General features: G+C 33.6%; 1 protein-coding gene across 1 annotated transcript; it reads left to right on the top strand.

Moving 5' to 3' along the window:
* The first annotated feature begins 7,155 nt into the window (after positions 1-7,155).
* On the top strand, positions 7,156-11,296 carry LOC128226696 (uncharacterized). Its single transcript, XM_052936679.1, has 5 exons — positions 7,156-7,190; positions 8,045-8,953; positions 10,051-10,131; positions 10,485-10,732; positions 10,964-11,296. The coding sequence occupies exons 2-5, from the start codon at positions 8,056-8,058 to the stop codon at positions 11,294-11,296; spliced, it is 1,560 nt and encodes a 519-aa protein (XP_052792639.1). The 5' UTR covers positions 7,156-7,190; positions 8,045-8,055.
* Positions 11,297-19,583: the final 8,287 nt, after the last annotated feature.

Raw genomic sequence — 19,583 nt, 5'->3', positions numbered from 1 at the left:
AATGTTCTACCAGATAGAAATTCAATTAATGTGCTATGAATCTTTATTTCTTTTAGCATTAAATACCTATCTGAAATTATCAGTATCAGTTTATTTTTTAAATTGAGTTGGAAGCAATGACGTTGTATTTGTTATCAATTGTTCATAAATGAATCAATCACATCCAATTTATGGTTTTGTACAGTGTTTTTGCTGTCTTATTTGTATTTCCTTGTCTTATTATTATCAAATGACATTAACATATCTTTTGATATTGGTCGTAACTTATCCGAAATCTGTAGAAAACGCAATGATGCTTACATATTGATTGTCTTCTTTTTTCAGAGTGTTAACGTCTATTAAAATATATAGTTTAAGTGAAACGGTTTCAGGGCCAGGTATTGTGTTCTATTTATGGAATATGGCATTGACCTGCCTTAAAATAAACAGCATAGAATAGCAATAGGTTGGCACTACATTGCTTGTTCTGAATCTAGTGCCTGTTTCATTACAGAATCTGAGTTGTGACGTAAATATTCTTAAGTCAGTATAAAAATGGCGATAAGTTTAGTTTTCATTTTCTCAACTTTTCGCCTTAATTACTGCCTACGGTTCAACGCACTCAGATATGTTCCTAAATAAAGATTATTTCATTTTACGAATTAGATTAGATCTTTACTGAATTATTGTAACGTTTGTCTGATGCCATGTAACGCAGCCGAGCGATCTGTGACCGACCTAACCCTATTTGTTTTATAGTTTTGTTATGGCATGAGCAAGTTAAATATGTTGCACATTTGTATGACTACGTTTCTGTATAACAGAGTTGATTTTATTCATATCATGACCCATGGCCGTTCTTTACGTTTCCAAGTTACAAGCCTATATCGAAAGTGATTCGTAGTTGAGAATAGAATGATTGTAGGTTGATTTTCAACCATATAATATATGACTAAGCTAGTACCTATATCTGCTGTAACAGTAGGGCAAATATGTCTGGTGTACATTATGGTTTATTTAAATCGTAAAATAACATACAAAGGAATAAAAAAAATGGCACGAAAAAGTATACCAATTATAAATCGATTTCAAAACAGGGCGAAATGGAATCCATGTTGAGTCATAAAACCAACGGCGAATGTTATTAGAAAATAATTATACACCCGTTCATAGAACGGGACGTATTATAATTTCACCTGCGTGGTACGTGCGTGCCGGCGAACGGGCGTCGCCAGGTATCTTGTCCGATGAAAAAAAAAGGTTCGACAACCAGCCATATCGCTTAAGTCTACAGACAGTTATATAGCACCTTTAAAAAAACTCTCCAGTCTATCAAATCGGTCCATCATATCAAGTACTTAAGAAGCCATTGCTTTAAAAGTCATCACCAAATTTGGTCAGAGTGTGTATTGACAGAATATCTCGGTCAACTCTATTCATTTGGCTTAACATACAACCACTTCTCACCAAACGTGGTATAATAAAAAGAGGACGTGTGCATTTTGCGATAGTTGGTGCTCTGGCTTATTAAGGCAATAGCCTTTAATGCCAGTTTAGATGTACGATGGCCATTAGATTTTCATATTTTATCAGTCTATTTAGTATCAAAAAGTGAATGATATAAACGTTAGCGTTTTAATCTGTAAATTTTCAGGAAGAATTGCGCATTATAACTGCTTTTCGCAAGATACGTTTTGATTATCATTTTGCACATCTAAAGCATTCAAAACTGAAAAAAACTTCTATTTGAAGTATTGACCTGTGATTAAGAAACCCAGTCACGTTTTGGAAGCTCATACATCGATTAAATGCTTGTAAAAATACATATCATAATCATCACAAGTTTAAACAAGAGCTCTTTTGGTAACATATTTTGAAACATGCGCTTATAATTCTCGATTTTGCCAAAAAGCGTTAATAACGCTTTCACAAATCGAATGAGTTTAGGCTTAAAAACAGCATTCTGTTATAAGGCGGTCTGCAAGTTATGTTTGAAATCTTTTCACGAAAGAAAGTAAAGTACATGCCTCCTCTAAAATGTGTTTAAGGACATATCTATAAATGTGTAATGCTACAATATTTGAAAGATGTTTTAGCAAAGGCCACCAATGTCGTGAATGTGAAGTATGTGAGAGTCCATTTATGAAAAGTTAGGCATTCTTGCGATGTTCAGTGAGTAGTGTTGTACATAATCATACAACTGTTTACATATATATAACTGTACTGTTTTTTTTATAAATGCCAAATGGAACAACGCTGATTTTGAATGACAATATTTAATTAAATCATTTGCAAGAGTAAACAAAACAGCAACAAATCGGTCGAAAATAATGCAAATACTGTTGATGATGATGCCGACATCATTACTGATTACGTAGGCGTCTCTTACCCATTGATCTACATTTACAAGTACCGCACTGTATAGGAAACAGAAGTTATCATAGTCACGCTTTATTGAGTATCGACAATTGCAATTTTAATTACAGTAAAAGCGACAAAACGAAAAGGATGAATACGCACATGTATAGTAATAACCAGGGGATTCAGTCATCCCCCACTTAAGTGCTCAAGACTCCTAAATACACCATTTTAGACTTGACAGAAATGTTTTGGAAGGACCTTCAAACCCTACCGTTTATTACTTCGTTCAAAACAGTTTGTGGACGGCGCATGTTCAAAGAAGCGCCCTCAAGTCGCCTTTTAACGCCTAATCTTTCACATCTCCTATAATGGTTATGACGACCGAAGCGATTTACTCTCGGCCATTTCCTGCTTCCTTCGACAAGGGGTTTTCCAATGTGACTTGTGATGATACCGATTCTATCCAGTCGTTTAAATCATTTTTACATGTGTACGCCATTTTGTGAAAAAGGTTCTGTGTAGATACAGATACTGATATAAATTTGAACGTAAGCTGTAGCATACTATTTCTAGTATACATGACTGCTTCTAGGGCACAGGACGGCATCTAGCACACAAAACACTCAAGCCGGTTTTAAGCAGTCATAACGGCTTCAATCACTCAGTACGGCTTCAATCACACATAATACTCAGGACGGTTTCTAGCACTCAGTACGGCTTCTAGCACACATTTCGGCTTCTAGCAAACATTTTGGCTTCTAGCAATCAGGACGGCTTCAATCACTCAGTACGGCTTCAATCACACATAATACTCAGGACGGATTCTAGCACTCAGTACGGCTTCTAGCACACATTTCGGCTTCTAGCAAATATTTTGGCTTCTAGCAATCAGGACGGCTTTTAGTACTTAGGTTGGCTTCTAGCACTTAGGATGGATTCTTACACTCAGGACAGCTTCTAGCATACAGGATGGATTCTAGCACTCAGTATGGCTTCTCGTACACAGATCTTCTTCTAGCTCACGTGACGGCTTCTAGCACTCAGAATGGTTTCTCGCACACAGGTCGACTTTTAGCTCACATGACGGTTACTAACTCACATGACGGCTTCTTGCACCCATGATAGCTTCTTGCGCGTATGACTACTATTAGTGCGCAGAACCGTATTTAGCCCACGTCGAGATGATATTATGGGCAGAGTGAAACACTATTATACAAGTGAAAGAACTGTGATGAAGGTTTGGGTAACAATATGTATTGTTGTTAGGAGTATAAGTAAGGATAAATGCATCATGTACGTAACAAATGTTTAGTTTTCCCTCCAAATATCAAATATGTAGGCGAATTCTTTGTTAACATTATTGGGAACATAACTATCAAAGTATAATCATCAGTACAAAAAAAAATATTTGTGCGTAAACACTCGTCAAAAATAACACCAATCTATTTTCCAATGGAATATTTCAAGTTATAACAAATAATTGTTGGTGATTAAGTATTATATTAATCCTCATTAACATCGCAATTGAAATGCTTATTGACATTGTCGCTCGCATTGAATAATAAAATAGAGATATTACTATTGCGTTTTAATTTGGAGGGTCGTATTCGACTCAAGTAGATTTTCAAGAGCCGCTAGCATAGGGAATTTAAAATCTGAGAAACATCCACGAGAGTCGAATATAACATCCTGATCGAAACTCAGTAGCAATAATCATTTTATCATAACATACCTTATGACGTCATTTAAAAAAAAAAACGCGCCATGATACTTGTTATTACGTGACATGATTGGAGTGGAATACGGCCGTATTTCACTTAAGTTGAATACGGACTACCATACTTGAAATTGTATTCGGTTGAGACAGAAAGTAACTATTGTCTTTATTTTAGTGGAAAAGTCGTCTGCAGTGGACAACATAGGCAAAGATTTTTGGATAAAAAATAGTGATGACCAAATCATTTGAAATAAATTATTTACCAGTATAAGGTAAACAACATCTGTCATTATGTGTTCACAAAAAAAGAAACTTCAAAGTGTGTTAAAGGATATAAAATGTGTTGTTGTGTTTTACAGAATCCATGAATTTACCAAGAACTGTATAAAGATACCGGTCTGGGTTCTGGTCGTGGTACCTTGTATGGTACACGCTCTTTACGCGGCATTAAAATAAATGAATGTAATGATCGATTCTATACACATTGGCTTGCTTAATTTTGAAGGTTTTTTTAACAATTATAATGTACTATTTTACTGGAAACGATTTTGTAGTTTGTTTGCTGTATTCTTATTTTTCATTATTTTTTTATTGGGAAACTTCTTTTCAAATCTCCATGAATCATAAGTGATTTGGTTTACAACAATGTGCCTAATTTCAAATAAAGATTAATTAATAAACATTAAGAAGTTGAGCAGGTAAACATTAAATCAACATTAAACGACAAATAAAATGTGTCAACCAATGACTGAATAATGGAGTCAGTCTCGTCATCAGTAGTTACAACTCTCCAAGTATTTTCATATATCCCTTCTATGCCAGCGCGTTTTATATTATCATGTCAATTGATATCTGAATCACACTTGTCAAAACTTTGGTCAGCACAAAGTGTTGTGTCAGTGTTACGAGTATCTATATTAGCAAGTGAATCGTCACCCTCACTTTCTGTTTCATCACCAATATCGTCAAAAGCAGCATTAATGTCCATTCGTTGTTACACATATAGCTGAATCGTCTTCCTTAGGTTTTGTATGGTAAACGTTGCCCTCTTAATGCGTTCAGATGTTTACTGAAAATTTGCATCACAAAATCTTACATAATAACGCAAAATAATTTTTAAAAAAATTGTCGTTGGTCGAGTCATGTTGAATATGACTTTTACTCTCAGCACACATTGAAAACTTTAAAAAAGATGGTTTCGGTTTTAAGTTTTCAATGTGTGCTGGGAGTTAGTGTCATGCACGAATCAATAAGAAACGTACAAGTACCATAATATCATTTTAATGGCAGAATCTGCATTTGCATTTTTTAATGTAGAGCAATGTAGAATTTTTTTAACGAATTACAAGTTGGGTCAACATCGACACCCAACAAGAGAAACAACGACAACAGTTTGTGAAACACCTGAAAAACTCATTTCGGTTTCAAAAATCAAATTTCGCAATGTCTCGATTGGTCGTTGAAATGGGACAATTTTCATTATTTCCTGAAAATCTAAATTTTCAAATTAACTACTGCAAACACACACTAATACTTCAAGACTATGGTAACTACAGTCTTTCGAAGTGTTGCAAAATCCGATTGGCTTTCAATAATTAATGAACGATTGAGATGTCCTTCATTAAGCAAACCTCCACTGCAGGAACTTATATTTAATTATTTATGATGAAACACAAGACAAACAGCATTCCCCGGAACTTGCAGGGTAAGATAAAATCGGCGATACCGACGTGCGCACGTGCGTACCATCCGAAAGGGAAATTATTAAAGCAGTATTTTAGAAAAAATAATTTAAAAATCGACCGATTGATTTGTGTAATTCCTTCATTCTTGTCGTCTTTTAATGCAGATATATTTAGGTAAAGATATATGCACAGCCATATTTTTCATCACCCAAAAAACTTAAACTCCTAATAAGCTATTTTTCTAATCAGTCTTTCAGAAAAAAATATCATGAGGATCCTATTAAATGCTTCTGCAAAGACGATATAAGAATGCCTTCGATTGCCAAGAGAGAAAAAAGGTGCTTCAAAAACATTTCTGTTATTATTATTATTATTATTATTATTATTATTATTATTATTATTATTATTATTATTATTATTATTATAACGCCCCCGGTAGATACTTGGGGGCGTTTATGAATTTTGCGGTTTACCAAGAAAGCGAAAGACAGTTTAGTTAAATCTTTTTCATACCATCTATGAACTGCAAGTAAATGTTCATCATGCAATATCAACGTTTGAAGTGGCATTCGGACGTCTATACGCAGTGGATTAAGCGCCATAAAAGTTAGTTCAGTGTTGGTAATAAATCCTTTGAGCGCAACGTCATTGACGTCATTGGACTGTGCCAGTACGGTTCAACCATATTTGTATAATGGAATGCAGTTCAGCGCAAATGTAAGAAATTACTCTGATAATTTCAGGATTTATATCAAATATGTCTTATGTATTGTATGGGAAGTTGTTAAGTTCATTGTGTAATGAAACGTCCAGATCATTCCATGACTTTTATCTTGTTTTTTTTTATATTTTGACGTCGATGTGATAGCATTACACCTGACACGAGGATATTGCTCACGAGCAACGTATATAGATCCTACGTACTCTTTATGCGGAGTTAGGCTAACGCGATCTTACGGAGCCCAAGTTCTCATTATAATTATTTATTGTTTTATCTATCGATAATTTGTTTGCTTCTATAAGTTATAAAATCTCACTGAAGAAAACTATATAAACACTCCCGTAAATTGCAAATCAGGCATTTAGCAAGCATTCACGTGAACAAATATACGTAAAGATATGTGGCTGCTTGTTTCGGAGGGTTACAAACACAAACTCAAGAAATATACCTCTTTAAAACCAAACATGGAATGTGTCCAAGTGATAACAATAAATTGTTTATTTCCAAATGTTTCTGAGCATATTTCACTATTTGCATTAGCATCAATGAACGAGGTTGATAAAATGGTGTTTTTTTTGTATTAAAAAGTGTTCTACATTACCTTTTAACGCAGGTACTATCCGTATGGGTAAATATATCAGTCAAGTGTAACCTTACCAAGACTGATAATATTAATCACCCTTTGTGATATTTATTATTTACTTCCTCCTCACATCTTGGAGTAAAGGTTCGAATTTATGTTTAAACATAACTTCATTTTTATATTCGTCACATTAATTCAAAGTATAATAATGCTTTCTGAGGGTTGTTGTAGCATGTACATCTCAGTTTTTAAAAGCAGAGATATTATTTATATACTTATATAGGTTTTAAAGAATGATTTCATCTAGTTTCGATTTTGAATTCATTCGGTAATGCATCTGAAAACACTTATTGTATTGAGTGACATTAAAAAAAACGTATATATCCTTAAACAAAATGTTAGTTTATTTAACTGATTGAACTAAAATAGTCGTGCAATCAAAAACTCGAAGATTATAATCTTTAAAACGATAACTACATGGTTCAATAACTTGCATGATAATTACTAAGTAAGGCTGTAGTTTATACCAACGATACCTAAAGCACAGTCAATATTTAAATGAAACAACTACAGATGCAAACTCAGTAGCCGAAAATTAAAACAAGCCTCCGCCTTCATGTTTATATTGTTATTTAGGAGGTAAAGTGCATGTGTATACGAAAACAAAAACAAACACACATAATTGCAATGGTTTTAATGTTGGCAACGCACTGCTATATGTTAGGAAATATTGTGTATCTGGCGCGCAATCCTAACGTATCCTAATATAAACTTGAAATATACCATACTGATAAGGGCTTTAAATCCATCTTTTTTTAGCCATGAGTTAATTTTCGTGCGATTTGGAATTAGCGGAAATTGTAACATGACATCAATAATATTCGCGCTCAATTAACGCCAACAATGTAATGTTACATCCATTTAATTGTTAAATTTGATATTGTACAGGAGTTTCACGTTTGAAAATGCATTCACTATATTCTATGACTATACGATAGATAACCGGACAATGGAGGTTCCGGGGAAGAAACTGCGAGCAGGGCCAAATGACGAGAACGCAACCTACTGCCAGCCTTGTGAACAAGATGACGAAATCCTCCCTGCTGAGGCATACTGTACCGTCTGCAAAGAGTTCTTCTGTTCTAATTGCGCAAGTGTCCATAGGAAACAGAAAATGTCTAGATCTCATACTCTTCTTGACAAATCCAATATGCCTACATCTATCAGTAGCCAAGAAGTAACGTATGAATGTACAGTGTCTTGTGAAATCCATCCTGAAGAGTCTATCAAATACTTTTGCAGCACCCATCAGACCCTGATTTGTGGACACTGTTCAGTACAAAACCATCGATCGTGTCATGCTGATGTCATATCAGATATATACAAGGCCTTCAAAGATGACCAAGAGTATGGGGATATCATAGAAACAATTGCCAGATTATTTGAAGACATTGATTTATGTGCGTCGGATGTGAAGAAAAACGTTGACGTTGTAGCAAAGTTAGCTGAAAATGAAGTTGAAAAGTTGAGAAGATATCGAGAGGAAGTTTACAAGTATTTTGAAGAAAGAGAACAGGTACTTTTGAAGTTTATAGAGAAGACGAAAATCTTGGATGAAGAATTGCTTGGGTCTCTGAAACTGAAATATAAAAGCCTTAGGTCCAAGCTGGAAGAAATAAATGTCACACTCGAAGCACAAGGAAACAACATGATACAGTTGTTCATTAAGACCAAGAGAGCCAAGAAGCAATTAGAGGGTCTGCAGATTGAACTTGCTCACATTAACAAAGAAAATGTAATTCACCACTACGAATTCCGAAAGTACCCAGCCACTGAGCGTCTAATTGCATCTGACACTGGCATTGGGACATTAGCAAACACTATGATTGAAAAACCAACCGCACTAGGTATATATGAATATTTATGTATTAACGATATTGTAAACACCTTTTGTGAAACAAAACATAAAAGTCAGTTCATAAAGATTTGTCCAACAATACATCGTCTAAATACTTTTAATTGATTATATGCATTCATAGCGCGTGTCTAAACATATCAAATAATTGTGAAGTGATTTATATAGAATAAAAAGCATGTCCTTATACTATTAACTATAGATGTGTTATAGTATTTTATAAGCAAAATCAACATAACTTCACATAAAACTACGCTGATTTTTATAATTAGATAACATTATTAATTAATTAAAGTTATTTTTAAAACATTAATAATATTCATAATCTCGTTTCTATCCGATGACAGCGGTTTACCTAACCTATCAACAGATTGCAATAACGTTTAATACACATTTTTCTTAGTTGAATATAATGTCGACAACTTCATATGAAATAGTTTTCTTATTCTATTACCCTGTCCTTACAACATAAACAATAACGTTCATTACGAGATGTTCAAAAGCCCTTATCTTAAGAAACATAACACTAACAAGTGCATGCATTATGTTAGCACAGTCATATGTATAGCAATATCTGTTAAGGTAGCCAATGTACAATAGCATGGAATTCTAATGATCAGTGACCCTATATTTTGGTATCAATTACTTAATTGCTTAATGAGAGGAGAAAGAATATGTCAGTTGTTTAAGTCACACATTAATTACAAATAAATTCTTTGACTTTGAAAATTGCCACATAGGTCAATTCAAGCTTGATTTTAATTAAGAAAATTAACACAACTACAATCTGCAAAATCTTCATTGAAATTCGCTGATTCATTTCATATATAAGTAATACACTAGCAATGCCCGTTCAAACTGTACCAAAATTGCATGGGGCAGCAGGCAAAACAAAAATAACTTTAGTAACAATGACTTGTGAAAGTTTTTTTTGTACATCGGCTATTTAAACAACTTTATTCATTCGTCAATGCTTTTTTCGCTGAACTTATAAACTTAATTTATGGAAAACAAGAAGTACAATTCCTACAAACTGTAAACAACGCCCCTAATACCAAAAAGGTATGACAGCTATGTTTTTAATTACAGCAGACAGTAACCATGGCATATTAGGACTAACAGTTCAAGGAGATGTCCCAAGGAATACCATGGCAACTGTCGAGCCTACAGGTACTTATAGTCATAAACCATCTGACTAAATGAACATCCTTGTATTATAATTTACGTATTCCTATTATGTGTAATATATATTGTGTCTTATGAGATATGTTTACTTTAAATTTTTGCATTACTTAGCGCTGTATTTTTTCAATAAGCATATATTAAAACAAAATTTAGTTGAAATATTTTTAAAATTGTAACGAAATATGCAAATTGTATGACATGATGTTTATTAGTATATGGCATAGTGAGTAAAAGCCATAATGCTATATGCTTACGTTGAAATGTATACTTTGATACGTTGCCCTATATTAAGTTATTGTATCACAGACATTCAATTTACTTTAACCAATTATTTTCAGTGGGTAACGCCACTGTGGACTTGACTATTTTACGGTTTACACCAGCATTGGACATGACAATGAAATCTCCAACTGATAATAGGGACTGCTACCTGTCTAGCATGCTCCACCTAGCCGGGTCCAGATTGATAATGGCTGACTGGCACAACTGCACAGTTAAGTTGGTGGACCTGCAGACCAACAACCTGCTTTCCCAGATCAGTGTACCAGGTCACCCGTGGGACATGTGTCATCTTCCCGGGGACAGAGTAGCTGTTTCTATAGCCAATAAGGGCATTCATCTTCTTGAGACTCGAGGACAACTCGCTATAAGTGACCATATTAAAGTGGATGGTAACAGCCGAGGTATTGCTTACCATGAAGATAGGTTGATAGTGTCCGATTTCTATGGAAAGGTAGCGGTACTGAATATGTACGGGTATGTTATAAGAGAAATAGAAAGGGGTTACAACTGTTTGAAGGTCCTTTATACTTAACAGTGGTATGTGAAGGTTGGACTGCTTTCATCAGACATGAGCAGGAACACTATCACAAAACTTGACATGAACCTAAACATCATCAAGACGTTCCAGGACCCTGCATTAAAACGCCCAACAAGCATCACTGCATTTGGGGACCATCTGTTAATCTGTTGTAATGGAAGCAACACCAATATGATACTTGACTTGTCCACTGGTCAGATGACACAACTAATGGGGAAGAAGGAAGGGATACGAAATCCACTATGTGCCTTCTACTGTCCACAACAGAACAAACTTCTTGTCACGGAGGAAGGGAACAATGTTTTGAAGGTGTACAATACAATCGAATAATGCCAGCAAATGGGATGAAATGGTTCGAAACATCAACATAACGTTCATTTACCGTTCGCCATTCAGTTGTTTCATTCTAATGAGAATGTTACGTGAACCATTTCATGAAACCATTTTGATTTAATGATGTTATTTTTGTATTGAATACCGGACCGTAATAATTCTTAGCAAAGAAGACGCACTATGATTTGATGAGTTTTTATATTTGCATTTGAAGTGCGTACAAATCCAAATTTTATTTGAAATGTCATCGAAAATAAATCATAAACATTTTACCGAAAATGAATGCATTATTATTTCTTTAAGCTGCAATTAACTATCTGAAATTGTAATTATCTATATATTTGTTTTTATTATTAATTGGTTTGTAAGTCATTGCGTTGTGTTTTAGCAATGATCGCAAAATGAACAATTCACATTCAATATATGATATTGTATCATGTTTTCGCTGTCTTTTTTGTATGTTCTTGGTTTTAACTGTAAATATCTTAAAACAGTGTAAACTCTGATACTTACTTGATTTATTTTTTTGAGTTAAAATGAACATTATATTATAAATAAAACTTAAAAGAACAAGGGCACAGGACCGGGTATTGTTTTATTATTTATGGATGTATGGCATCTACCTGCCTTAAAATAGAACTGCGATAGTTTGGCACGCTATTGCTTGTTCTAAATCTAGTGTATGTATCATTAGAGAAACTAGGTCGTGACATAGATATTCAAGAGTAAGTTTAAAAACAATTTTAGTGTTTCTTTTGTATTTCCTAGGCTGTTTTGTTTAAATACTGGCTACAGTTGAACGCAAACAGATATGTTGCAAAATAAATATAAGACCATTTCGGTTTACGACTCAGATAAACTAAGATCTACTGAACCGTTGTTACATTTGTCTGATGCCATACAACTCAGGTGAGCGTTCTGTGACCGTCATGACCCGTTTTGTTTAATAGGTTTTAACGGCATGACGGAGTTAAATAATTATGTTGTCAATTTGTTTGACCACGTCTCCGCCTAACTGAGTTGACTGTATTCATGTTTTAATTATTTGCAATACGCTACGTTTCCAAGTTACTAGCTGAAATCGAAGTTCAGTTGTAATAGAAAATAGCATGGTAATGACTAAAATAATGACTAAGTAAGCACCTTCATCTGCTGCAATGCAATTGTTCGCCGGAGGAATTATTAATTACCAGTGTACATTATGGTTAATTTAAATAGTTTAATACACATTAAGTAATAATAGAGAAATGGCGCCAAAAATAAATTTATTAGTTATGGATTTCAAAATACATGTTGAGTCATAAATTTAACGGCGAATGTTATTGGCGGGCGGGCGGGTATTGGCGTCCAATACCATGTCCCATCAATAACTTCCGAAGCCATTGTCCAAGCATTACCGAATTTGGTCAAAATTGGCATAATATCTCGGACAAGTTGGATTACCAGCCATATCGTTTAAGTCACTCAACAGTTATATATTGCCTTTAAATTAATGAAATCGCCTTAAAGCGGCCTTTACTTATCAATAACTTTCAAAGTCTTTGTCTAATCATTACCATTTTTATTCAGAAAGTGCATGGGGACGACAACATGGACAATAGCGATACACAGCCATATTGCTTGGGACACTCAAGAGTTATCGCCCCTTTATTAAAGATATTACCTAAAGTCTGTATTGCCCGACCAATGTCATCATTATTCTTAGTCCAATCATAACCACATTTGGTCAAAATATGTATTGGCATTATACCTTTGGACAAATTTGATAATCAGTAATATCGCTTTGTCACTTGAGTGTTATCACCCTTTAATTAACAAAGTAACCTGAACTTTTTATTGTCCGGTCAATAACTTTAGATGCCTTTGTCTAATCATCACCAAATTTGGTCATAGAATGTATTGACAAATTTTCTCGATGAGGTTCGATAACAAGCTGTCTTGCCTCTGTTACTGTTGAGAAATGTCCATTGAATTATCAAAACCTGTATAAGCAGTTAACATATATATGGCTTAACATACAACCACTTATCAACAAACTATGTGTCTTAAAAAGATGAAGGCTGTCTTTTCGCGATAGTTGGCTCTCTCAATTATTATGGCAATAGTTTTTAATGTCAGTTGAAATGTATTTTTGCCGGTTCTGTTCCCGGCTTTAAAAGCGCATGTGTCTTTGAATGCACGTATAAGGTAGTGGTTTATTCGTTCCCACACACAGCGCCAGCGCAACATCGTGCAAACGAGAGTGACCTTGCATAACAAAGTACGCAATTGCTGTAAAATAAATGATGGACTTAAATATTGTTGTTAAAAGCGAACAGTTCACGGCGTGGTAATCGTCGGCTAAAATTCTACAATTGCGGTTTTATATTTTTTTTCATTATCATCTAATATGCTTGAATGAGAACTCAATCGTAGGAAATTTACGCAAATTTACTATGACCTTTATGCCACTATATGAACGAAGGGCACTGAAATAAATGTTATATTTGTGATTGAATCATCGACCAATACAGGCCGACAAAGCAGATCATAGAAACTCCATTTTAAAAACACAACTCGCACTTTCACCACAAATAACTGTGTTACCATGTTATCCTTATATTATTTCAAAGAGGTATGCCGAAAATGAGTATGGAGTTGTTTCTGACGCTTTTGTCACGAGCAATAACACTATGACCTTATGACTAGGGATGCAAACGAATGGCAAAAGTGATATTCGAATATTATATAAGTTATAACATATCTTGTAAAAGTTGACGACCTGAGTGGTAGTGCTGAGGAAAAATATGACCAGACAATTTAACGTCTGAATATTAAGTACTCGGCATGTATCATACAGACTGAGTGTATAAAGGCCATGGTAAACATGGCTAAATTCTAAATAGTAATAATAAAACTGAAGGGGTTAACACGATTATTTGACGGGAAGAAATAAAACAATTAAACCAGATTAGTTGTTTTATCTCACCTCAGGCCCAATAATTACATTATATGTAATCAAATGTGCACACGTTGCCAACTTGTTATCCAAAACATAAGTATGATGCTCATGTAGGCAAATAATTAAGGTTTTTTTAGAATGCTAAAAGTAAATTTATCTATATACATAAGTAGAAAGGTTTAAGTGATCGTTAAATCTGCATAATGAGGTAAGACAAGACAAATATCTGTTAACATCATATTGTTCGTTTTTGCAGTATGATACACAGACACCAAAGTAATTTAATGTAAACATTAAAATAGGCAATTGTACAACACATTTGGCATTTTACATAATAATAGTCAAAACATTAACATAGCAAGACTGTTTCCCCCATTTTTAAATAGTACCTTTATTTCATGAAACTTTTGATGTAAAATTGTGTTCAAATATTTTATATGGAGTCATTTGAACTTTATCCAACTAATAAATAGATCTTGGTTTCCATTGTATTTTTCATTTATATGTCTAACGTTCTATCGACCTATAAGAAAACAATAAAACGTTTCTATTAAAATGTGTTCTACTTTCGTTTTAGGTCGCTTAATTCTATACCAATTTCCTTTATATTCTATTGACCACTTTACATGCAAAATAGCACTCCTTTACGACATCACCATAATTTTTGAGAAAGTTCCCATGTGTACTAAACAATTAACTAAGTTAGAAAAAAGTAACATTTCTTATCAGAAAAAAAAGAAAAATGGTTGAACGTAGCCATTATGTATTTGATAAAGCGACCAAATCCTCTGTAGGAGTACAAACAATGCGATGCTAATGTAAACAAAACAGTAGATCGAGTAAATCCTGTTGTTTTTAAAGAAAGAACCATTCAGCTTAAAAACCTATTTCTATTGAAGGTAGCCACTGGTGTGAAAATTTAAAACCATGCCTTGAATCATTGGCTTGTGTTCATTAAAAGAAATAAGGCATATAACAATGAAAAGGCTCTTACAGATCGGTGTAGTTTGCCCTTTTTACACAGGTTATATCATAACAGTTATATATCTGGTCTATATAAGTTTAGAATAACCTTAACTACCTGCGATAATTTCTGATAATGTTTATCTCCCTGCGTGATATTGTTCGTTCACTTCCTCTTAACCCTTAAACTTGGAGGAAAGGTAAGAATTCATTTTTAATCAAACGTTCAATTCTATATTTTTTTATTCATATTGTTCTAAAGTATGTTCGTGTTGTATCTTGTACATATCCGTGTTTAAAGGTGAACTGAACCATACTTTCTAGTTCTTAATTTTATTTCTTGTTTCTACTTATAGTGGGTCATTATCTATCTCGCTATATATATTTTCCTGAAAATGAGTTGATATACTTTCGATTTTGAATTCATTTACTAAATATTGATTGAACTAGCATATAAGTGCTTTACTAGATTTAAATATCAAAATTGTGTTCATGAATGATAAATTATTTCAACATAAACTAAATATTGTAATGACTGAAAGAAACCACAACTGTATTTTTTTGTTCAATGTTGTCAAGAACAATATTCAAAAACTAGCGTGCGTATAAGTTAAGCATCTAACTTCTTCTTACCGTGTATATATATATGAGCTAATTTATAGATAAAAACAAAGAAAACACTTTCCGATATGATACATATCTTGTTAATCAACGGCTTGTGATAATAAATGTAACGTTTTAAATTTTGGGGAAGGTCGTTGGATATCTTAGTTGTTACCGAGTTTCTGGTGCACATTTTTTAACGTATCCTTATATTAATTCATCAACAACGGTACACTGAAGGCATATCGTACGTTACAGCGGCGGGGTAAGGATTCAAGGTTAGAGGGGACGTAACTTAGAAACGTAACCCTTTGACTTGCGCCCCTCTCAGAACCAAATTTTATTTGGTTTAAACTGTTAACAGTGTTTTGGGGTTTTCCCCAAAGAAACTTTTAACAATTTCTATTTCAAAATGGTGCATTTCAGGCGTTCTAATTACTTTTCCTCTCTTACATTGAAATTAAAAGTAAACTTTGACGATTTAGGAGGGCGCCGGATCCGCTAGTGCTTTACACAATACTATATTAGGCATTCAATCCACAATTTACGTGTTATTCTCTTAAAATGCAATAAGGATATGCACCAAATTTACGCCATTGATGCAAGGTTTCATCATTGCATCCGGTTTTTACATGAGTGAAATGTTAAGAAATAAATACAAGACATTATAATATAAGACCTTTGTTCTCATTAGATACCCGGATTATGGAGGTTCGTGGGAAGAAACTGCAAGCAGGGCCAAATGCAGAGGACACAACCTACTGCCAGCATTGTAAACAAGATGATGAATTCCTCTCTGTTGAGTTCTACTGTACAGTTTGCTCTCACTGCGCAAGTTTTCATAGGAAACAGAAGATGTCTAGATCTCATTCCTTTCTTGACAAATCAAATATGCCTACATCAATCGGTGGCCATAAAGGTGAATATGAATGCACAGTACCTTGTGATATCAATCCGAAAAGTCTATTTAATACTTTTGCAGCACCCACCAGACCCTGATTTGTGGACACTGTGCTGTGTAGAACCATAGATCGTGCCATGCAGAGGTAATATCAGATAAATCCAAGGCCTTCAAAGATGACCGAGAGAGATGTCATTAAAACAATTGCCAAGTTATTTGAAAACATTGATTTATGCGCGTTATCTGAAAATGAAATTGACAATAGGTAGAATAGCCCTAAAATATAACACTGTAACTGCTCTTCGCCAGGTTAATTTCAGGTAGAATAGCCCTTAAATATAACACTGTAATTGCTCTTCGCCAGGTTAATTTCAGGTAGAATAGCCCTAAAATATAACACTGTAACTGCTCTTCGCCAGGTTAATTTCAGGTAGAATAGCCCTAAAATATAACACTGTAATTGCTCTTCGCCAGGTTAATTTCAGGTAGAATAGCCCTAAAATATAACACTGTAATTGCTCTTCGCCGAAAACGTATTAAGTCTGTCAATCATTTTGCACATTTAAAGGGTCCAATATTGAAATACTTCTATTTGAAGGACTGACATAAGATAAAGGTACCCTATCACGTTTTAGTGGATCATACATCGATCAAATTATTGTGACAATAAACACAATAATCATCACAAGTTCAAACAAGAGCTCTGTTAGTAAAAAACATGCGCCTCAAATGATCAGCTTTGCCGAAAGCGTTTATAACGCTTTCAAAAATAAAATGGTTTTAATCTAAAAAAAACAACAGCATTCTGTTATAAGGAGTATATACAAGTAGCTTTTTGATATATATTCAAACAATAAAGTAGAGTACTTGCCTTCTCTAATACTTATTTAAGAACGTATCTATAAAATTAATGTGTGAGTCAACTTATGAAAGTGACAAATATTAAGATGTTCAGTAAGAAGTGTTGTACATAATCATAAAACTACTTACATATATTACTGTTTTATTATTTTGAAAAAAAGGTGAATGTAACCTTCGCAAATAAAACAACACTGAATTTGAGTGACTATATTAAGTTTAGTACAAATCATTTGCTAAATAAAACAAAAAAGCAATAATGAGTAAAGCATATGCAAATAATGTTGTTGTTGTTGTTATTATTATTATTGTTGTTGTTGATAATGATGATGATGATAATGATAACAACGTCATCGACGACGGTGATGATGATAATAATGATGATCCCACACAATAATTGTATCGTTTGAAAGGGGTTGGTTTCCTGAATAAGTTTGGGATAAGTACCTTTCAACTAGGTAATGCATATAGGATAATTATTTGTTTCAATATAAGATTAAAATATATTTCACCGAGTGAGCACCAAAATTTGTATTTCACGAGTGGTAAAGCTACGAGTGAAATATTCACTTTTGGTGTTCACGAGGTCAAACATATTGCTATCTTACACAGAAACAAATATTGATTTGATTTTATTATATGCCTTAGATTGAAATTATTAACACTTTTTTTAGAAAAACGCTCAAATTAACATGCGCACGTAACGTCATTTCGAATATGACGTTGTTTGATTGGAACAAGCGATACAGCAATGAAAAATATCAAATTGATTTTTTTAATGTTTGAAACAGTGAAATATTTTATTCCACTGCTTAATCTCTATAAACCACAGAAAAGAATATAATACGGCTAATATCATCATTAAGTGTGGATTTAATAGTTTTTAATACATTTTCTTCGCATATACGTTACCTTGTCACAAGCATAATGCTCACGGGTAAAGCATATAGCTCACGCGTAAGCTTCGTGCGGAATAGGCGTTATGCGGTCTAACAGAGATCATGTTCTCAGTGGTGTTTATAACGTACACATTTTTTCTCTATCGAAAGTTAGTTCGTATCTATCACTAACATTATCTAACTCTGCCATTTGCAGATATCTTATAAACACCACCGAAACATTGCGACCGCGCTTTTATTTAGCAAGCATACACTTCTACAGTCACACATCAAGTCATATGGCTGCCTTTTTTGTGTCCAAGGATGATATAAACAAAGTAAAGAAATATTCCTTTATGGACCAAACATCAAGCGTGTGTGAAAAAACATAATTTGGTTTCCAAAACTTGCTTTCGATATTTCAGCATGTGTCTAATTGATGGATCAGATATGATATGTATAAATGTTTTAAACTGTATTATGTTTAAAATATATGCCAGATTCATCAAAATGACTGTATATATAAACTTATAACATGTCATCGTTCGGTTTCTATTGAACAATGATCTACTTCCAATTTTAACACAGGTGATATCCGATATATAGATAAATATATCAGTTTAGTGTAACCTTACTGAGCCGGACCTAATTTCTGGCAATGTTTATCTCCCTTTGTGATATTTATTGTTTACCTCCTGTAGTAAATCTTGGAGTGAAGGCCAGAAATTATTTTTATCATTACATTCAAATTTGACATGATATACATTATACATTACATTAAAGTATAATAATTCTTCTTTAGTTTGGTTGTATAATTTACGTAAGTATTTCAAAGGCCTGGATATTATCGATGTAAATAAACTTACTTTTCTCAAAATGTTTTGATCTAGTTTCGATTTTAAATTTCAACGTTTCAAAACAGGTATATGTTTAGTATAAATAAATGATAGAACTAACAAATGAGTACAATTCACACTGTAAGATTATAACTTTGAAAACAATAAAACTATCATGTAATAGTTATATTATGTAATAGTATGTGAATGTTTCTTTACAAATGTTGTCTTGTACAGAATTTAATAACTAGCGTATGAATAAATGAATATTTCAACCACCACAATAGGAATAGCACGGTAAAGC

This window comes from Mya arenaria, chromosome 1, assembly GCF_026914265.1.
Source record: "Mya arenaria isolate MELC-2E11 chromosome 1, ASM2691426v1".
In the NCBI taxonomy this organism is placed as follows: Eukaryota; Metazoa; Mollusca; class Bivalvia; order Myida; family Myidae; genus Mya; species Mya arenaria.
Note: the sequence above shows the minus strand (reverse complement) of the source record. Positions and strands in the feature narration are given on the sequence as shown.

Coding starts and splice junctions, on each gene's coding strand:
- LOC128226696 (XM_052936679.1), top strand. CDS start 8,056: ATGGAGGTTCCGGGGAAGAAACTGCGAGCAGGGCCAAATGACGAGAAC. Junction 8,954..10,050: donor TGAAAAACCAACCGCACTAG/GTATATATGAAT, acceptor TTTTAATTACAG/CAGACAGTAACCATGGCATA. Junction 10,132..10,484: donor GGCAACTGTCGAGCCTACAG/GTACTTATAGTC, acceptor AATTATTTTCAG/TGGGTAACGCCACTGTGGAC.